The 22,619-nt window shown below is 43.1% G+C and overlaps 1 protein-coding gene across 18 annotated transcripts in view; it reads left to right on the top strand.

Moving 5' to 3' along the window:
• The window catches only part of ARVCF (ARVCF delta catenin family member), a 444,623-nt gene that overhangs the window by 380,868 nt on the left and 41,136 nt on the right, over window positions 1–22,619 (top strand). For all 18 annotated transcript variants that reach the window (XM_090062536.1, XM_090062534.1, XM_090062537.1 and 15 more), the window contains one exon: window positions 2,904–2,975. In XM_090062536.1, coding sequence (XP_089918662.1) covers window positions 2,904–2,975 — 72 coding nt within the window. The remainder of the gene's footprint in view (window positions 1–2,903; window positions 2,976–22,619) is intronic.

Raw genomic sequence — 22,619 nt, 5'->3', positions numbered from 1 at the left:
TAAATTAGATGAGCATCAGCTGGGAGTTAGACTCATGTCACCCTTTGTTTCCCATGAAATAGTGACTGGGTATCAAAATGGGCAAAGTGAGTCGCATTGCTTGACGGTGTTGTGGCTGCCGTTGGAAGGCGACTGAAAGCAACACAGCTCAGAGTGTAACAGTGGACCTCCACACCCCCATATGCACTCCTCCTCCTAAATCCTCCCTTAAATCTCAGGTCTGCCTCTTAATCAACTCCTCCCTGATAGGAAAAGAGAGCCCCGGATATTTAGATGCCTCATGGCATGACCCAAGGGTCCCCAGTCCTGGGTCTGGCTTGGCCAAGGGAGAGAAATGATTTCCGGAGTTGACTTGACTCCAGTGGGCTGCCAGCTGCTCGCTACAGGATGGCATGGGAAGTGAAGCTGTGACCTAGAGGCACACCACGGAGGGGCTTCAGAGGGGAAAGCCTGAAACTTAAATCTTGCCTGGAAATCAGATGGCCATTGGAAAAGATCACAGAGCGCAGGTGAAGGGTACTGCCCGTGTGACATGCTGCTTAATAAGCAGGCAAAAGGATTCTGCATTTCTTGTATTAAAGGTTTTGCAGCCTCCCGTACTCCCTTCGTGTCACATGCAGCATAATATCAGCGCTTTCAGAGGTCACGCACAAATGCATTGTACTTGAAATGAATAAACAATTCAACTGCTGATGCACGAGAAGCAACGGCATGCAGCTCGGTCTCTCGCTGTGCTGACTCAACTCTGCCAGCCCAGCCGGAGTAACACTGCCAAACTTTAAGCCAAGAGGGCTTTCAACGGGGAGCTGATCTGTTGAGGAAGGTGCCATTTTGACAGTACCATTTCACAGCAGAGCTGCCCTGAGCCTGGAACTGCCTGGTGACAAACGCACAGGTTTTTGGCCTGCAGAAAAATGATGCCCTGGCCCAAGTCGTGGAGATTAGATGGAGGCAAGTTCCTCTGCCTGCCTTAAGATCTCATCTTTTCCAGATGGTCATTTTACTCCTGCTTTCACAACCCCTCTTTCCCTCTGTCATGGGAATATTTTTCTCTGCTCTAAGCAGTGACAGGGCTTTGCAGCCAAACAGCCCAGTTCAGCTGTCATCATGAAAAGTAGCTTCCTTGCACAATGCCTGACATTTTGTCTTCCTCTGCTTGTCCCTAGCTCCCCAAGCAACAGATTACGGGGTTTTTTCCAGAGCCCAAGAATTAGTGGTGGCCCAAAGCCCTCACTCTTATTCCCATCTCTCATTTTAGGAAAGATATCTTTCAAGAGGAATGGAATAAAATGTGCCTGTGTGACCTTTTGGCAGATTAGAAAACAGGCTTTTCCATATGTCGCAACAAAGGAGGCACTTCAAGCTTGATGAAGCTTTAGTTGTATGTTTGTAGTGCCTTTGAACAAAAGGGGCTAGCCACATGCCATGGTGGAGGGGCAAATGCAAGATGGGGCATTGGATTTGGCAGCAGTTGTCATTCTCTAAGGGTCTAGCACAGCTGCCTTGGGGTAAATGGAAAAGTTCGCTCACTGGGAGTTGGATCAGGACCTAAATGAAGCTGCTACTTTATTCTGGACAAACTTGTATAGGCAAATGTGTGATGCTTCTTGCATTTCAGACCCATAGGCCTTTCCCATTTCATGACCTGGTCTTACAACAAAGCCTAGCTGTTCACTACATTACATTTTCAAGTGCTTTGCCCTGTATGTTTTTAAATGTCCCAAGTGATGGAGCTTCCAGCCTTTCAGCTGGAACATTGTTCCACAGCCCCATAGACCTACTGTCAAGAAGTTTCCTTCTAATTTATTCTTAATTGTATGGTGCTGAATCTTTTCCTGTTGTTCCTCATTACACTCTTTGTACCACCTTAAATAATTTCTTTCCCGTCCTGTTGATAACAGACGTAACAGTTGCAATGGATCAGCTCACACAAGTTTCCACCGTGCTATAAGTCTTCATCTGTTCACACCCTGGACTCCAAACAATATCCAAAAACAGTTCACCCCAAGCAAATTTGTTTCCTCTGTCCTTTTTAGCAAGGGGGAGGGAGGGAGAATGTCTGAAAATTAGACCTTCCTTCTCCTTTGCTATTTTTCAGACCCTTGAATTCAAAGCCTACCTTTCTCTTGCAAGCAAGCACTCAGCATGGGTTTTGCTTTACCTTCTTTTTTTTAAATTAAACTTCCTTTAGATTAAAGCTAATGTAATGGTTTGAAACTGTCCATATTCCTCACCAAAGCATTAGAAAATACAGTCATTTCCCTTAGTTTCTTATAAGCAGCCAAAATTACACTTTATTGATTGAAGGGCAAATTAAGGTTAAGTTATTTGCTGGCCTCTGTGCAATATATTAAACCCAGGCCTTCCTGCCTGACTGTTGCCTTGAAGACAGCCAGTGAAAAGGGAGCCCATTGTCCTCTGTTCTGCACTGTAATTTGTGCCTCGTACATGCTTCAATCTAAAGCTGTTTGCTGGTAAAACCACTAGTCAAGATGCATTTTCTGCTGAAAACCAAACAAGAAGCTTCATGCAGCTGAAAGCCATTTTAGACGAGACATTTTATTTCAAAGGGCACAGTGCCGTGGACTTGCAAATGAGGAAAATCACTCAGCATTGAAGTTGACTAGCCTGAATCTTAGAGGTGCAGAGCACACCCAGAGCCTGTTAAACTGATCGGGAAGCAGAAATGCTCAGTCCCATTGGAGATTAACCTAGAAGATGTGGAGGTTTGTCCCTAAATCATTTAGGCAGATTGCAAGTTGAATATATGCAAATAAAGGGGATAGCTAGTCATTTATAGCCTGAGTCTGTTATTTTCTTTAGCACTGTAAAAGCACATGACAGTGATTGATTTATCAGTGCAGTAACATGCTTTACTATTTATTTTCCTATTTTATGTGCAGGAAAGAAGAACGGAGATTTGGACAGAAACTTTGATACACTTGATTTGCCCAAACGGTCTGAAACGGCTAAAGGTAATGTGCAGATTTGTGCATATGCTTTTGAAAATAAATCAGTGGGGACATAGGGATTCTGCAAGAGACTGCAAAATAAGCTACGCCCTGTACAACTGCCTTCATTTCATGTTCAGCTAATCATAATAATAGATGAACATCAGTGTGCTGCTTGTCTTCCACTGTGCAGTCCCCAGGGGATGATCCTATTGATTAAGCTGGCCAGAGGAGATAATGGAAGCCCATCAGACGCAGTTTTGGATTGAAGTGTTTCTGTCAAAGAGAAAAAAAAAATGGATCAGCTCATAAAACATAATTTGTAGATTCCCCCCACTAGAAACTCCCAGGGGGCTTTGTGTAAAGCAGGAGGTGAGGAATTGTTTTGTTCTGTTCTGTTTCTATGAGAGATCTTCTGCCCTTTCCTTACAACTGCCTACCTCTGGAAGTGCTGAGGTTCCTCGCTGTGTGCACATAGGGTTGTTTGGGGATTTAGATTTAGATTTCATAGACATTAGGGCTGGAAGGGACCTCGGGAGATCATCGAGTCCAGCCCCCTGCCCAAAGGGCAGGAAGTCAGCTGGGGTCATAGGATATAGATTTCCTATGAGGGTGGGTTAGATTTGCATCTTCCACTGCAGGTCAACTTTCTCCCGAGTACAGTAATTTCTCTGGCTGCAGCAGTGTATTTCAGCTCTTGGCAGAAGTGAAATATCTTTAGAAACAACATACACTTTCCACCTGCTGTGAATAGCGCCCTGTTTCAGCAGCAGCGTAGGCTGTGATGTGGGGAGCTCCTCAGATTTTTGCTACAGCGTACAATCCTGTGCAAGCCTCAAGTTTTTCTTTAAAGTAAAAGTTGGTGTTTTGGTAGCAAAGATCCAGCCATTTCCATGGAAACAGATTTAATGCCATCCTGATATCCCATCCTCGGAGGTGATTCAAGCATCTACATTGAACACCTTCAAGAGAAAATCGGATGCTTATCTTGCTGGGATCCCAGCTGACTTCCTGACCTTTGGGCGGGGGGCTGGACTCGATGATCTTCCAAGGTCCCTTCCAGCCCTGATGTCTGTGAAATCCTAACAGGAAACTTTCTTCTGTAGACACCCTTCACCTGAATGACCTGTGACTGCCACCAGCTAGGTGGGTCTAAATGAAAACACAAATATACCCAAACCCATACTCTTATTTCCTTTCAAAACTTAAGGCAGTGAAATGAAAAAAAAAGTCACTTACATCATATACCAAGTAGCCAGTGGCTAGCCCCTTAACCAAAATCCTTCCCAGCTCTCCCACAGGTCTGTTAAGTGACTTTAGGCAAGATTATTCATTTCTCTGTGCTTCCCTTTCCTTAGCTGTAAATTAAGGATGATGGCACTGATGGCCCTTGCAAAGTGTCTTGCAATGTGCTGGTGAAGAGTACTAGCTGATTGTAATATTGCCAATGATGGTGTCCTATTTAGTGACACTCTCAAAACAATCAGCTTGTGAATTCATGGGCAGTGAGGCCGAGTTATTTGTGATTATGAACTATACCCACTGTACAGACAGGTTTGCTGCACATATAGCTTACTAGTCTTGTGACTTGAACACCTGTTTTGATTTTGTGGTGCCAATCATACACGATTCGTGAAGACATCTTCTAAAAGCCTCCCTGGCCTTCATGATTCAGAGCTGGGCCACTGCCTGGTTGCAAAGTAACAAGGCCTTTTAAGGAAACAAAATTTAGGCTTGATCTTAAAAAATGAGTCTTGTACTTTTCTTTCTTTGACAAATGGTCTCGGGTAACTACTTGTTAGAGGATTGAGAAATCCAAAGTAAAAAAGGAAAGGAAAACAAACTTAGCATGTATGGTAGGAGGCAGTCTTTAGACCTTTAATTTCCTTCTAAATGTGGTTGAGATGTGGATGCCAAACATGAGAAACGGATACAAAAGCTCTCCACAGAGAAACAGATCTTGCATAACCATTTTACTCTTTTAAATAAACTTGGGTAGGACTTTGCTGACACAAAAGTTTTGTGACTTCGTCTGGTCTCGCCTACGCAACTCGTTACCATATTGGATTATAATTGCTGGAATCACATGCTGTTTGAGAGGCTTCCTTTGAAAATTTTCAAGAACCCAGATTTAATGTAAATGGATGGGTGTTAGTCTGACAATAACATCACATGCTAGATTAGGTGAAAAGTTTAATCCTATCAGCATTTTGATACATGAATGATGCATTTTTGGGAAAGAAGGGACATGAAAAACCATTTACTGGAGCATTTTAGGGGAAAACCAATTAACTCTTATGATTTTTGTTTGTTTGTTTGTTTTCTACAAGAAGTTTCCTGCCCAGCAGCTAGTTAACATGATAGTTCCTGGGTACTAAAGGTTCTTACAAGCGTGCTGCTATTTTGAATTGTTCAACAAGATAAGCAAAAGAAAATTGGAGTTTCAAAACAGTTAAGAGCTTGGGTCAGACCTATGCCATCAGAACATAATTGGCTCTGATGAGATCAGCTCTCAGCTGAGGCAGAACCTTGTTTCAAAGATTGGAAAATCATGCAAGTTTTAATGATCAAATGTATTTGGTTTGAGTGACACAATGAAGTGCTATTTCAAAAATCAACAATTATAGATTAATCTCTTTCATGTATTATTAAAGCCATATTAAAGCGAGTTTTCAGCTGGAATCTTTATGCAAGCAAATGAAACTACAGTAGCTAATAAGAATTGTTCCTGTAGAGCACCAAATGAACATTGCGGTAGTTAACAGAACATTGGGGGGCAGTGTTATTAGGTTTTCTGTAATCTTAAAGTCAACTTCCTTGGTGTTAATCTGTAAAATTAAGAATGAGGTCTAAAAACTGCCAGTCACAGTTCCCATTATAAGCTTCTCTCATATGTGATGATCATTTGATCCAAAGTTTATGATGGCTTGAAGAAGCTAACTAGGAAAGGAGTAGTTCTATTTCTCAGTACCTCTTGAAAGCTAAATTGTTGTCCACAGGACTTTAATCACAAAAGTCTGTACCTAATGAACAGCTGGACATGTTTAAATGGAAACAATGATATAGCTTAGCACCTTTATTCAGCCTTGGGTCAAGATAACCTATAAACAAGTTACTGTCTTGAAAAGAGCAAAGAAAGTTCTGGGTTATTGCCTGGTAATATGCTGGTACATTTTGCCCCAGGACACCTCACTTCATTGCTGTATGGAAGGGAGCTAGTGATTCAACACAGTCTTTTCAAAGAAATTATCCAGAGGTTTAAAAATGGTGAGCTGCTTTTCTCCAATAGCTGTCAGTTTTAAATGCAGATTAGGCTGGCCTGTATAGATAGTCTGAACAGCCTTGAAACAATTTCCGAGTCTTTAACACCTTTCCCTGCCAAGGTTCTGGCTAGGAGCCCCTTCCAAATTAAGACTGCTTATCTGTGGATAAATTGGTTAACATGGTATGGGGGCTGTGCACATGTTTTCATAAGGTATCCCACCTAACAGAAATATAATCTCCTGGAAGGCTCCAGCATGTTCTGCTTATAGGGCAGAAGGGAGATGTTTATGTGCGTCTTCCTTTGCAAAAGGATATAGTCTGTCTTTCTGGCTGGTGGGGCACGGGCATGAGGTTTTTGATAGCTGGAAACAATGAGAGCTGGCTTGAGTGCTATGGGACTAATGGGAAAACAGGAGTGTCAAGCGGGGTCAGATTCTCCTGTGCAAAAAAAAAAAAAAAAAGGAAAGCAAGGAAGCAAGCATTGTGTGCAGCACAGTGGGTTTGTCTACACAAGATGCTTTATTGCTCAGTAGGTTTACTGTAGACATACTCCCAGTGAAGGCTTGCTGTGCAGTATTTTACTGTGTACTAAGCCTTCATAGCATTAATAGCACATATAGATGTGTCCAGTGTCTTTGTTTCAGAGTCTTTATTTCTGATTAGGAGATGAGAAGCAAGACCGGCATTCATGAGGGGAAAATCAGGATTAAATCTGTTCAGTGAAGGTTATAACTGAAGTGAGACTCAGAGTTAAAATAGCAGATGGGCAAGATAACTTATGCTTTTCAAGAAGCTTATTGATATGCCTAAGTCCTCTAAATATGGTTTAAAGGTTGTGACATTTACGGATCCTACAGCGGTTAAGGTATTAGACTGTCCGTCTTTGTTCATCAGTGCTTGGATAGGGAGCAGAGAGGAAGGCGTTCTTTGTGATAGTTAAGTGTTTCTGACTTGCTTTTATACGTAGTCAGACCTGGTTGGTCCTACTTAAACTGAAAAACTAAAATGTATTTGGCTTAAACAAATCCTCAGCTTCTACTGCATGGTTGTATAGTGACAGGCATAAAATCAGTCTCAGATCCTTAAGACAGACCCAGGTTTGGGTTTTGATTCAACCCGTGATGCATTTGGACAGAAGGACTTTGATTCAAGTTCATTTCTACGTGATACTTGAGTGAACTTGTCCTGTTGGTAGGCCATTTTAAATGTGTTCATAACATTATTATTATTATTAAGGCTAAAGGGTCGCACTCAAAGAGTGGTGGTGGATGGGTTGGTGTCAAACTGGAAAGATGTGGGCAGTGGAGTCCCTCAGGGCTCAGTTCTGGGGCTGGTGCTGTTCAACATCTTCATCAGTGATCTGGATGATGGGGTGGGAAGCACCCTGTCCAAATTCACAGATGACAAAAATATGGGGTGAAGCTAACATCCTGGAGAGGAGGAACCAGATCCAGGCCAACCTAGACAGGTTGGGGAAGTGGGCTGAGAGCAACAGGATGCAATTTAATAAGGACAAGTGCAAGGTGCTACATCTATGGAGGAAGAGCTGCCATCATACCTACAGGCTGGGGGGCGACCTTCTCAGCTCCACTGAGGCAGAAAAAGATCTTGGAGTCACTGTTGACTCCAGGATGAACGTGAGTCGCCAATGTGATTAAGCAGTTGGCAGAGCCAGTCGCACCTTGTCATGCATCTGTAGGTGCTTCACAGGTCCAGGGAGGTGATTCTCCCTCTCTATGCGGCACTGGTCAGTACTGCATCCAGTTCTGGATGCCACCATTCAAGTGGGATGTGGACAACCTGGAGAGGGTCCAAAGAAGAGCCACTTGCCTGATTAGAGACCTGCAGGGAAGGCCCTACGAGGAAAGGCTAAGGGACTTTAACATCTTTAGCCTCTCCAACAGAGGCTGAGAGGGGACATTGTGGCAACATACAGATTCATAAGGGGAGAGCAACATGAAGCAGGCGACAGTCTGTTTACCAGGGCACCCCCAGAACAAGGGTCATAAGCTACTGGAGAGTAGGTATAGACTGGACATTAGAAAAAAGTTCTTCACGGTCAGGGTTGCCAGGATCTGGAATGGGCTCCCAAGGGAGGTGGTGCTCGGCCCATCCTTGGGGGTCTCCAAAAAAGAGACTGGACAGGCACCTGGCTGGGATCACATGGTTTGGTGACCCTTTTCTTGCCTGCTAGGGGCAGGGGGTTGGACTAAATGGCCCACTGAGGTCCCTTCCAACCCTAGGATCTATGAATCTATAAGTTGTCTCTGAACTTTGATTTATTTTGTGCTCAATTGCTCTTACTACCTACATCAGCCAAGAGCAGGGTTCAGCAACCGTTGGATCCAGCCTGCAGAGCTGTAGTTTTTGTGGTGCTCACCAACTTCACCCGTGGTGCAACCAGATGGCTAAGCGGAAGGGAGCTTTCCCAGGGAGAAGCAGTGGCAGTGGCAGTGGCAGTGGCAGCAGCTGGGTCCCAGTGCTGGCCCACTTCAGACCCGAGCTAGGTCATGCTGGCCTGCTGCTGGGAAACATTGCCAACTCCTGGCCTTGAAATCAGGACAAAAGCAAGATCTGATGCTAAAGTTGTTTAGGGATAAAAAGATTCTGTGCTACTGGGTGGCAAGCAGTCTGTAAAAATGCCACAGGCTAGTTTGAATTTGTACAAGTGCGTTTACCCTGGCCAACAAGTTTTTGGGTATTGCTGAGCAAACCAGTGAACTTGTTAAAGGCGATGTTTCTCTCCATTTTCTAGCAGTGCGCCGTTGCTTTCCATCTAGTCTGATCCAAGCAATAGATTTTTTTTGTTTAATTCCAGAAGGTGAGCATTCAAATGCATTAATAAATCTTTTGTGTTGCTGGCCTTAAGCTACTGAAATTAGACTTTCTGGCAGCGTTAAGGTAATGATTTCAAGTTAGTAGATTACAAACATGTAACCTATTTCTCTGACTGAAGGCGATATGCTGCATGTGTCGTGGCAGAGGAACTTTAAGCAATGTATTTAAGAAACTTTGGAAGCAGCATGACTGTGTCCAGTGGCTTGTAAGATTAGCTGCTATTGTAGCATTTACTGTCACTTTAATTTGCTTTCTTTAAATCTTAACACATTGATTCAAGTGTTCATATGCCCTTTCTGACTCCTTTCAATCATTACCTTTGACAGAAATGTTGTGAATAAGTGAATAGGACTGATTGATTAATAGTACCATCCACACCCCTCCTCCTGCTGTCAGGGGAAATTGTAAGGAGAGTTCTTCTTAGTCCCTTAGCATAAAAATATGTAGCATGTTATTGCATTAACATCTTCTAAGTATTTGGTTCACGATGCTAAGAATTCCCATCAGAATTATTAAGTATCTCATATTTCTGTTGCTTTACCAGGTACAATATTCATTTTAGTCCCCTGTGTTGTTCATATTTTACAAAAGCAGTGAAAGATTTTTCATTTGTCTTCCAGTACTTTGAGTTAAAGAAACTTTATTACCTTAGATAGGAGAATTCCCCTGGGGGCTTTCACTCGGTAAACTTTTTCCAGTCTAATACATTTAAATTCTCACTTCTCCTCATCTGTCAGGAATTTAGAAATGTGGGCACCAGTTGGCTGCTACTTCATCAAACATGCCAGCTGAACCGTTGGTCGTAACTTAGGAGTTGGCTGAATATTCTGAAATGCCTTGGTTTGACTTTTTCATCTCCTTTTGGCATTCTCACATTGGTTCACTTGTTTGCTTACCACTGGCTTAAAATGTGACAGTGGGTTACTTTTTGGCTTGCTTTAACTTGGGTTAAAATGTGCTACTCAGATAAAAGCTTTGATTATTTTGCAGCCACTAAAGAAACTTTAAAAGTAATTATACATGACGTGACTCATAAGCATATATGATGGAGAGTACTCAAAGGTGTCTGGAGAACCATAGGCTGGTTAGGGGTTGCCTAGTTCAATGAGCTGCATTCAGAACAAGCAATAACACAGCTGATTTAAAATTCATTGAATTCAGTGGGATTTATATCTGAACCTGTGTTGGTTTGAATACAATATCTGCATTATCAGTTAGGCATGACCACCTGTGCACAATCTGTTGTCAGGTACTTAGTGTAATGGTGGAGGAGAGGCCAAGGTCTGTTCATGCTCAGGGCAGGCAAAACTTTTTTTTTAATCACATTTTGCTATTTTTTTAAAAATACATTTGCTTCCTCAAAATCCCACTTCTGTTTAATTCCACTGCCTGAATCATAGTTAAATTTTGTATGTTAACTGATGATGAAGGAACTGGGAAAAAAGTAGAGTATGACACTTAACTAAAATACTTTCCACTCTAGAGGGCCAAGCCAGCTGTTCCCAAATAGTTCTTGCAGGTCTGGCATGCTACTCCTCTCCATCCAGTGCCTCGTGCATGGTTCACTTCCATTCCCAGGATCTTCGGGAGCCCACCGGGAAGGGATGGGATACAGCTTCCCTTCAGATCTTGGGACTCTTCTCTAAATATGGCATGAAGAAAGCAGAGGCTTGCTCCAGTTCTGACTAAAGCAGATACAAATACAGTTGTTCCCACTGAGCGAGTATGTCTTAAATAACTTCTGCTTGTCCTCAGCATCAGGCTCCCTCAGGGAGCCAGAAATGAAACCTTGTGACCTGCAAGACTTGCCACTGAGAACCCAGGTCAAAATCTGAAAATGCCTCACAAAACTTGATTGTAACCCACATTAAAACAGTGTGTGCCTTTCCCCCTTTCTTGGCAAAGGTTTCCTACGTCTTTTATGTCATCCCAGCAGCAGGAGAAGGAAGAGGAGTGAACAGGCACTCGGCTGTTCTGGGTTACTCAGGCTACGATATGTTGAGTCACCTCGATACCGAATTGTTACTGAAAAAAGTGTCCTAAAAACTGAGTTGCTTAAGATTGTTCTAATTGCACAAAGGCTCTGTGAACTGAAAACCAGGTAAACTGGGATGCATAGCAGTGCCTTGCGTGTCTATTAATTTGGTTAGTTAGAGGTGTGATCATATCTATAGCATGCTGAGAAGACCGTTCTTTCTTTTCTGGCTTAGTTGTGTCCCAAATCACCTAGTTCCAAAAATAATTCCGGATTACACCTGAATTTGAATGTTTTGAAAGGCCGTCTTGAGAAACTTTTGAGTAAGTGTTGGCAAAAGGGCAGAGAAAGAGAAAGTCAATGCAAAAAGCTGCCTGAGTGTGGATGGCGGAGGCGCTAATGGCTGAGCTGCTTAATAGAAATCCATTGGAACAAGTTAATAGTGTATCCCAGATGATTGTACGCAGCACTATTGCCTCCTGTTCTGTTCATGGTGTATTCTAACTTGCTGGTGCTAAAATAATTAGTGATTTTTGTTAGGCTAATTGATGGGATTACCTTCCTGGCTGTCTGGATGGTGTTACTTGAGGTGGGAAATGCCATCCCTTGTCATGTTCATTATTGTGAATGCTTTATTGCTCTCTGGTACTTTGCCAATCTCCAGCCACCGATTTCTCTGCTAGATTTCTGACTGCCCCTTCATCACAGGGAGTTGTTGGACTTTGTCATTAAAGCCATGTTACCGGTTGCTAAATCACAGTCTTGTCTTGCAGCGAGCTCCCAGATGTTGCATAAAATAAATCATTAGTATGGCTCTTCAAAGAGCTGCTCCTTGCTTGTTGTTTTTATTCAGGTAGCACGCATTGAACAGCTTGGCATTTGAAGTGTCGTCCCTGAGATGACCTCCATTTTCCTCGTAGATCAGCTCGGTAGCATGAGGTTAAAAAAAGAACCAGCAGCCTGTTTTAAACATATATTTCACTAGCGGAAAGCAGCTGGTTTCCCAAGTGGCTTGTTTCACTGTAAGGGCAAGGAAGCAGGAGGCTGAGTGCTTGCATGTGGGGTAGGGGGCTGGAAGAGGCAGCAAGGGGAGTCTTCTGGCCGGCAGGAGCACAAGTGTTTTTGAGAGGCGATCGAGGCTGTTGCTGCGGCAGCAGTGGTATAGGAATCCGTTTTTCCTTCTGTGGTTGGATGTACCCTGTGTGAAGGGTCACGGCTGCCGGATCCCCATGCAAAGAGCTCCCTTGGGGTTTCGGCCCCGTTCAACTCAGCAAGAAAGCGCACTGTCCTGGCATCTGTGTTTGGATAACCTCATGCCCGGCTGTCTCTGTTCTTTAGCAGGGAAACCGCAGAGGGTTACCAGCCTCTTGCCTGGAGCCTCTCTTCTCGGTCCTCCTTGCCCTTACAAAGTGATTTTTTTCCCTAAATAACATTTTCTGACTTCAGCCTCCCCAGCCCACAGGCCCTTTTCTTTCCTTTACCACAAGGTGGTGTCTGATCCCAGGTTTACTTCTAAGCAAACCCAGGACGTTCAGCACAACAGAAACTGCACATCTCTATAGCATTCAATCTCTCTCTCCCTCAACTCAGCTGTTTATAGGCTATTGGACAAAGAAGATGGGGTCTGGCCATAGGGCCCAATCCTGTGAGGTGCTGAGCACGGCAGTGGAGGCCAAGAGCCTAACATGAGGCAAGAAAACCCAGAGCAGCCCTTGCATGCCAGCAGAAAACTCAGAGAAAAGTAAAACCCAGTTGACACTTCCAATTAACACAGCTCTTGAGAAGCCTGGAGCAGGAGGGGCATGTGGCTCATGTGGCTGCATTACAAAAAAGGCAGCTTGAGCAGACATTTAATAACAACCAAATTGTAGACGAGTCCATTCCAATTGGCTGAAGATGGTGTAGCTGCCCCACCTTGCAGAGGAGCTTGCTGGGCTCTGATAATTGCTCCTAGCACCAATCTTCATGTTTTAGACAATGAATCTATGTTTGCGGGGGTCGAGCACCTTGTTCTGTCATCCTTACTGAAACTGGCAGTACCTGCGGCAGGTGACAGGCTTATGGTTCAGACTGAGGCACCCAGCAGCATAGGCAACGCGTAGAGGGGGCATGTGCTCCCCCCCCCCCCGAGATTGGCTGCTGCCAAAGCCGCCACTGGCTTCGGTGGGCAGTTGCTGCCTGCACCCAGACCCCACCTCACCGCCAACTGCCGACGGTCCCCGCTTGCAACCATGGTGCTCCCCCAGTTGCAGGAGGCACCAGTCGTTCATGCCCAGCAGGCCCCTGAGAAGGGATACCAGGGTTGCTTCACTGTTGTCCTCAAACTCCTGTCCTTGAGGGATGCACTGTAAATATCTCTGGAGACATCTAGCCTTAGACCCAGATCTAGGTTAAGGAATATCTCCATTCAAGAAAGATAAGTTTAACCCTTTGGGAAGGAAGCTGTGAAGGTGGCCACCTGTATGTGGAATAACGTTGATGGGTTTGCAAAGCCTGAACCATTCAGCAGTCTTCCAGTCGCAGAAAGGGAATTTGAGAGTTGGGTCTATAACAACCTACAGAGACTGCCCAGACTTGTAAACAGGAGCAAGCAGATGGAAACTCTTGGATTCAATTCTAGCTCAGTGTTGGAGCAGCACTTGGCAGATAAGTAAGGGTCATAGTTACCTGTGGTATTGCATTGCTTTGAGAGACGGTGCTTTTCTTTTAAATGGGGACACAGGTGAGCCTTTAGAGAAAGAAATAGGAGTTTAAAATGGTTATCAGGGCTGTTATGTGGAAAATTAGGGGTTCCCTCTCTACCTTCATCCTCCAAAACTGTGTCCCGTCGATGGGTGGAATACTCCTCATACTGTGTCTTCGAATAGATAATAGCTTCATGGAAGAGGCTGAAAATATTGTTTAGTCCTGCAGTGGCAATGTAAGATTGCATTCTAGGTTTGGGTCTTATCAGAATCTGAGCGAGAACCAGGTGCTAACAGGAAGATTTTAGTTTTCAAATGCCTCTGAATCCTGGAGAGAAGCCAACGTATCACCAGGACAGGCAAGGTCTATTTTAGTTGCTAGTTCCCTTTCTTTTGCTTTCGGGAGAAGGAAGTTACTTTGAGATGGGGTTTTCAGTGGTCCTTAAGGGATTTAAATAGCCAGCCCCCATCTTCTGCATCCAATTACAGCCTCTGATGTATAGCAACAGATACATCCTGTTTGTGTGTATCTCTCTAACTGTAGCTTTGACTTGCAATGGAGATTACAGGTGGCCTTCCATTGTACTCTATGCAGAATATTTTCAGGAATGAATTTGGCCCATTTCTTGAACTGATTCTTAAAATCTCTTTGCTGTGAGAATCTTTGACTGTTTTTTTTTTTTCTTAAAAGGAAAAAAACCCCTAAAGAAACAACAAAGGGGGAAAAAGTATCTAAATATAATTTCTTTTTTCTTGCTACAGAGAAGCATCTTACCACAGAAGAATAGGTTGGCTGGAGTTTGTTTTCTAATGGTTGTGGCATATCCAGAAATTTAAACAAGCCAGTATCATGGGGCATGCATGGTATCCCAAACCATAAGCTGTCCAACATGAGAGGTCATTTCTGTGGACTGTCACCTCATTCAGAAAGAGCTCTTACGTCATCAGCCTTTAGCCCCTAAATCACAGGAAATAAGTCATGAACAGGATTTCAGCATCAGTGCTTGGCCCTTCAACAAAACAATGTTCATAACTTAAACATGACTGTCTTTCCTATAGCAGGGGAATCTCTTAGTCCAAGAGAGAGCTGAAATGACAGGTATGTTCCTGTATGAAAGAAAAGCTAGTTCAGTGCACTGGAGTACTAGGATGTTACTCCAGTGTTTCTTCCTTTTCCATTTTTCACGAGTGCCTGAGGTTCTCCTGAGGACTTTCTCTAGTGCTTCTTTGACCTATGAATACATCATGTTTTTTTCCCAAGGCGCTACGTTCTTTTTGGCCATCACTTGGTGCATGGATAAATAGGGACATACCAGCAGGATTAACTGGGTATACAGTTGTATACTAGGGATCCATGCTGTTTCTTGGCTGTTAGTTTTTTCTTCACTACTTCTCATTATTTTCACACATCCTTTTATACTTAGATGTACTTAGATTATTCGTTGACATGCAGGTAAGTCAAGTATCTTCACAGCCTCAACATCTAGAGAAAGCAGAGACACATATGGTGTTTAATGCTTTATTCACATCTGCAGCTACTCAGTGTCTGAGCATCAGTGGATATGAATGTTTACATAATTAAAATGAGTGGACATATGTATGAAAGGGGGTGGAGGAATGTGAGTATGTTCAAACACCATTGTAAAGGGTTTTGAGTTCAAACACATCTCCTTGATGGCCTTTCTGAATTCTGCCATTGGTTCTTTGTATCCACCAATGTAATACCATCCTAAAAACTGAAAGGAACTTGTGCTGTATCAAATTCCCAGTTTTTAAGGGGTCAGAAGTTACTTTCTTGAAAGAAGGTTTAGTGATCTACTGTTACTGAGACACCGTGCAATAATTCCATTGAAACTCTCACAGCAATTCTTCACTTTTGAAATACCACTTTCACTTACTCTGGAAAATCATAAGACACTAATAAGAGACTTCCTTTCGAAGAAAAGGGTGATACTTCCCTGTAATACCAGTTTCTTGATTATACCGGTAATGGTGAACATACATCCTCAATCAACTTAGACTTCTCATATATTTTTAAATGGTAAGATTTCTTTAGTGGAAAAGGAGTTGACAGTCAGAGATTAGATATTCCTTCTGCCTCCTCACATTTGATGACCTGTGGCTCTCTTGGGGCTATAAAATAACTTATTTTACTTTTCTCGTTGGTTCCCAACTCCCTGATGCCTGAGGCTGACACCCAAGAATATAGATCTATTATAATAACTAGCAGTACCTCCAAAAAGCAAGAATCCCAGGTGGTAAATTTCCCTTTCCAGCATGATGTGAATTTTGTGGCCCAGTTATAAATGCATGGAAAATGAGATTTATAATGCACGTGCTTAGAACATCTTAGAACTAAAACAATGCGTACACACTTCCATAATAAAACAGCCTATGAAAAATCAAACAGCAGGCACACTCCACTGCAGCACAGAGTAATTATGGTAGCTATGAGAAAGGCAGAGAAGCAGAGAGGGGATTCAGCCAGGAGAGGGGCGAGAAGCAAGGAACTCTTGATATCAAATCCCAGCTCTGCTACTGCCTTGCTGAGTGGCCTTGGGCAAGGCAATCAAACTCAGAGGCCGGGTGTGTGCTGAGCTTCTCCGTGATGATGTTTGTTGCTGCTGTGCTGCCATGCTAGCATTTTTGCCACTGTGCTGTGTGCCCCTGTTCAGAGCAATGGTAGATGACTATTGGAAAAACAGCAGCAGTCGCCAGTGCATTTATAGTGGGCACTGTAATGGTGAGAAATTGTAATAAAAAGCTCAGCATACACACACAACCACAGAAGATGCTTTGGCAAGCATGGACGATACTTGTTTGCTGTGTTGGAGTGATGGGAGGATGAATTGAGTATTTATGGAACATGGTCTATTCTGAAAATAAAAATGCTGTATAATGCTTAGTATTTTTTACTCTGCTGGCATTTCAGAGGACTTGTTTTATATTTTATAGGTAGATACAGCCATATTATTGATGATGTTCTGTTATATATTTTTTACTTCTGTGTATAAAATATATATAAATGTGGAAATCTATAAGCAAGTTAGGTCTTTAGAAGATTTACTGTCCAGGTGGAGCGTTTAATTTAGTTACAGCAATATGTATTGCGTAGCAATTCCAAGAAAAGTTGTCAGGATTTTAAAACTGGAACTACTGATGTGTATATATGCATTTCCATTTCACTTGAGATGAGTTACTTGGCTACCATTTCTGATGATAAAATAGATAGTACTGGAAAGTGACAGCTGTCAGGTTGCCACTGCAGCGCCTTCTGTTTTTTCCTCTTCTCCCAACCCACCCTGTTATTCCTCTGTAGCTAAGAATGGTTGATGGGGTTTTTTCCCCCCCTCTTGCTTGGTTTGTGTGTATGTTTTTGCATGTCTCATTTAGCACTTCTATTCTACAAGCAATTATCATAGTTACTCTAAAATAGAATGACTGTTATTATGGAGCTTGGCTCATTATACAGATGCTGTTGTAGAATTGTTTATAAAATGAGAATATGCCAAGCAAGTCTGCCAGGAATGAAAACAGAGGAGTTGCAGGGAGGTGCATTTTCCACATCACTGCAGCTGCCTCAATCTTGGGACTTAGTCACAGCAGTGAAAACCTCTGCCCATCCATCCAAGACTGTTGGATTATGTAGGATTCCTGCCATGCCATTTCTTCAGAGTTTCAATTAAGCACAACAACAAAAGCTCTGCAGAAGACTATTCCATTTACCATAAGTATGAAGGGGAAAAAAATTAAAAGGCAGTGGAGCCGATGCTTCTAAGAAAGGCGAATATCAAGAAGTTGCCCTTGTTGCTTTGCCCATATGATCACAAAGAGCAGGGAGTAAGTGCTGAGCTGCTGTCAGTGTATAGAGATGAAACTGACACATCCAAGTCAATTACAGAAACCTTGTTGCACAAAAATTAGGGTTGTCTCTGGTGTCCATCAAAAATACTGCAGCAGAATTCTGCTGACAAGGCTACTTGTCAAGTTCAGAGAATGGCAGAAAGTTTCAGAACAGCTGAGGCAGAGGAAATGGCACAGTGCAGCCTCGGATCCTCTGCCAGACTTTCAGAACTGCGGTGCACACAAGCAAGAGAATCTGCTACAGTGCTGGGTGGGATGCTGAAATGAGAGCGCTGGTGACTGTCCAGATGGGAATCGAACATCTTGGAGGGCATTTTCAAAAGGGCATAACACACTCAGGTTCTTTTGAAAATGGGACGGAAGACTCCTGAATGATTAAGCCTTTCTTAAATTTTACCCCCTGACATTTCTCTGTTGAGAACCATCCTGAGCAGCGTGCTATTAGCATGCTAATGCAGGTCCCAATAGCCATTCCCTTACCTAAAGCATGACTCTGGCAGGAGCAAGATTTTGCTTGCTAAAGACAGTGTGGTTCAGTGGCTAGGACACAGATGAGGACAAATACCTAGGTTCTCTTTCCAGAATAAACAGCGGTGCTGTGAATTTGCCACGTGGGTTTTCCAGGGGCAACGTTTTTTCTCAAAAGATTATCGCCAATCAAGGCTTTATGCTGGCAAGTAACTAATCCCAGGAGGACACAGAGAAATTGGAGAGGGAGCAGGTCTGCTCCACGTGTTATACAAAGTGAATGGCTTGATTCAGCAATAAAAAATAAACTTTTGCTATGTTTTACCCCAGTTAGCTCTGCAGAGTGAGGGGGACAAGCCAGGTTCCCTTCTGGTTCCTCAGCGTTCAGATAAAGGTCTGACTGTCTGGCCAAACTCGGGGGATTAGCTGAAGTCAGAATTTCGCCAAATGTTTATTAGTGGAGTGGTAATGACCAGAAACCCCACTTGACTTCTTAGATCTCAGGTTAACTTTCAGGGGACTGCGGCTAATTAAAATGAAGGAGGTCTTTACTTGTAAGCTGAACGCATTTACTCTGGAACCAACACAGCAAAATCTGGAATCCTTTCAGTGCCATTTTCATCAGTTTTCAGGAGCAGGCTTGAAACTCTTGTAGTGGGAAGGACAGGAACAACAAAAGCCCCAGTCTGAGGAAGTGTACAAGGGAAGGACCTGTACAATCATCCAGACAAAGGAGGAACAGTGCATACATGGAGGTCTTAGCACTCAATCTCTTAGAAACAATCATTGCCATTTTTATCAAAGATTCATGGTAAATGTTAATGTTAATTTGAAAATTGAAATATAAACTAACCTTCATGTTCTGCTGCTTAGGAATCAAACTTCAACTACACAAGCTTGTTTGCAAGAGCATACATGTACCAGAATAGAAAGAAATAATAAACTTTTTTCCCCTGCATTACTAATACCTATCACATTTATCCACACAGCTACTACTGTCCCTATTATCTGACTCATTGCTTTGTAAAGTGCTTTGCAATGCCTGAGTGTGAAAGGTGTAATATAAAACCAAATTCAGTTCCAGAATGAAGTGCTCCAGACAGGCTGAAAAAGCTTTCTTTTTCCCATGGTCCATTATGACAACAGAATGATATAACTTAATGTGCCACGCCTCTCTAAGTGTATATTAAAGAAACAATGACCTTGGACTTTGAGAAACAGAAATTTCATATCATAAAACAGACATTTAAAGTGATCTGTCAGCTCAGAGGGAAAAAAATAGTGAGAATCCACTATTGTTTGCTTTGGAGACAAAGAAGAGGTGAGCACACATCTGTGTAGTTAGAGACAGTCGACGTGAATGCTGGGCCTTACACACTGGGAAGGCAAACATGTTCACTTAAGGCCTGGAGCCATTATAGGAGGAACACTTGTTCTGTGCCCTGTTCCCAGGAGCAGCTGGCAAGCTGCAATATGTGAAATGCCCCTTGCCTCTGAAGTGTCCCTTGCCCAGAATGGGGAAGGTGCAAGCAATGTTGTTCCCCTCTGCCAGGATTGGCCACATTTTCCAGTTTTTATGACCTCTAAGAAAGCATGTATTGCATTTGCAAAGAAGGGCTTATACAAACCCAATTTCTCAAATGTTACCAATGGACCAACTTGAGTGGAAGCATCTAAGACCCATTAACAGTCCCTGCCCTGATCTGCTGAGTCTAAATAGGCAAGACAGAAACAAAGGCCGGAGGAGAATCAGGCATAGACGTGAAGGCCAGGTACAGACATGTAGTTTAGGTTGGTAATAAATGGGATACACATTTGCCCCGGGGGGGGAGAAGGGAAAAATCTTAGTCCAAGTTTCACCATTTTTCAAACCAGTCTGTACCTAACTTCTGTTCTGTTACGGGTATAGACCAATGTAAGGTCTGTAAAGAACTTCAAAATGTGGTCAATCCTGGCCGAAGGTGACATGCCTGCACTATTGCAGCAAGCCAGTGGCAGAGATGAGACAAGAACTGGAGGCGCTGGTGCGGGTATCAGGAAGCTTCTCTACTAGATCATGCTGTCAAGACCTGAAAGCAACCCTCCCATCTGAGACGCCTTCGTTTCTTGAGGACTGTGCTGCATCCTAATGCAATGTCAGAAAGAATAGTTAATCAGAGACATTCTGCTTTGAGGTGTCTAAAATAGCCTTGAAATCATAATCATCAAAGATCTGTGATCATGAGCGAGCAGATAATTACATCATGTCCTGCTGAGCCTAGAAAATGAGGGGGGAAAGCCTTTCCAAAGGTTTTCTTGCAACAAATATGAAAGGATGAGAACATAAAAAGATCTGGAGACAGGGTTTGCTTTAGCCAGTATCCAAAGAGGATTTTTAAACACTTAGGAGTGCAGGTTTCCTAGCAAGTCCAGGGTTATCACTCCCTGTCTTGCAGGTGCTTTTGTGCATCCCAATACAGCAGCACTACTTGCAGGACATGAAAATGCAGGCAGCAGATGAGTGCCAAGGCTGACTGGGGTGTTTTATGCAGTGTATGTGCTGGGATTTCTCCAGGAGAGAACATAAGGGTGTGAAGAGCACAAGACTTAATCCTGTGCTTTCTATTAGAAGCAGTCTGCTTCAGGAAGAGAAAGCTTCCCTGTGGGTTATTGCTGAAACATGAAATTTAATTGGCTCAAAAGGCAAAGACTAACTCCCAGATTTGGGTTTAGCATTAAAAACTCTCTCACAAACAGGCTACTCCACTGGAAAAAGAACTGAAGGAGAAATCATAAGTCATGTACCCACATGGCCAGGCACCACCCTCTGTAGAGCTTTGGTTGAGTACAAGACTCCCTCCTTGCCCATCTGAAATCCAGTGGTTTAGCTTTGCAAATCCAGATGTTGGCCAGTCAGGAGAGCTGATGAAGGGTTGGTGAAGAGCTGTCAGGGGCTTCCTAGCCCTGTGGGTATTTATGAATATTAATAAAAATGATATAGTTCCTAACATGATCCTAAGTCTTAAAGTAATGATTGGGGCCTCTTTGGGACAGTCACTTCCCCTGAAGAACGCATGCAGCTGATGAGACCTGTTGCATTATTTCTCTCAGCATTGGCTTTATAGAGACCAACAGCTTCTAGAGGAAATGATCAACTTTGACCTAAAACCTGAGCAGTGTAACTCTAAAGCTAAAAATAGTTTTCATTCCAAAAGCTATCTATAACTGCATAATTTTATCAGAGGGTTTTCAAACAAAATCCTGAATAAAAAAGAAAAATCCTGTCTTTCTTCATGTGCCATTCAGAAAGAGTGAACCCCTATTACCTGTATTGAACTGGGTTGAAGTGAAGGGGATTAAGCACCTGTCAGTATTCCCGAAGTTGCACTGTGCGTGCTCACTTTTTCCCTTTCTGTTGCTTTTTTGCTCTGGAATCTCTTGACATGACTTTGTTGATTCGTTGTGAATGTAGGTCCTGCCAGCAGAAAGACTGTGGCCTGCTTAGCAGCCAGAATTGGCCCTTGGACACTTCACAGTTTCCTTACATTTGTGACTAATGTCTGCTTCTTCCCTGCATCTAAATTGAGGAGCTCATCCATGCACCCGATTTGGGCCCTGATCCCACTTTGGTTATCTGACTACTAGGCAGGAGCCCATTTTTGTGTGTGTGTCTATAGGTTTTTAGCATTAGGTAGCCCCTTCTCTTGGATTGTATTGTTTCTTCCCATGTTTTTGTGGGCTGTGAGCTAGCATTATTTCTGAGCAATACCTTCATAGACAAAGCTGCTTGTGTTGGTCTGACCTACCCCGCTCAGGTGTTTGGCCTGTGTGTCCAACAGCAGGCTGTGGTTTTCTGTTTGGGGCATTTTGCACAAGCTGTTCCCCTCCTTGAAAAAATTTTTTCCTCTTATGTTTTACAAAATTAAATTTGTGGCAGCGCTGGGAGGTTTGGAATCCACCCTTGAGAGACTGAGCTTGAAGGGAGCAAAGCATAGATTTCATAGACATTAGGGCTGGAAGCAGTGCTGGATTTAGACTTAAACTACTTAAACTACAGTTTACAGCCTCACAATATGAGGGGCCTATAAATAAGAAAAAAACCCTGGACATTTTCATTCTAATCTGACAAAACTATCCATATAAATGGCTCCACAGTTATTATTCATATTGAGTTCATAAGTTTGTGCAGAAATAACAATAATTCATCTTAAAATTTCATGAAAATCCATTTTGGTGGATTTCATGGATTATTTTTATTGTATTATTTTAAGGCCTCTTAAAATGGACATAGATTAGGATCTCAGCATGTCATAATCTGGCACTGGCTGGAAGGGACCTTGCGAGATCGTTGGGGCCAGCCCCCTGCCCAAGGGGCAGGAAGTCAGCTGGGGTCAGATCACCCCAGCAAGTTAAGCATCCAAGTGTTTCTTAAAGGTATCCAGAGTAGGCGATTGCATCACTTCTGGGGGGAATCTATTCCAGACTCTGGAGATTTGGACGGTAAAGAAGTTTTTCCTTATGTCCGGTCCAAAATGGTCTTGCAGCAGTTTGTGACCATTAGACCTTGTTTTCTCTTGGGGTGCTCTGGTGAACCGA

The sequence above is a fragment of the Crocodylus siamensis genome, chromosome 9, assembly GCF_052110815.1.
Source record: "Crocodylus siamensis isolate JL-2025a chromosome 9, ASM5211081v1, whole genome shotgun sequence".
Classification (NCBI taxonomy): domain Eukaryota; kingdom Metazoa; phylum Chordata; order Crocodylia; family Crocodylidae; genus Crocodylus; species Crocodylus siamensis.
The sequence above is the reverse complement of the archived record's forward strand: the minus strand, read 5'-3'. Positions and strand labels throughout refer to the sequence as shown.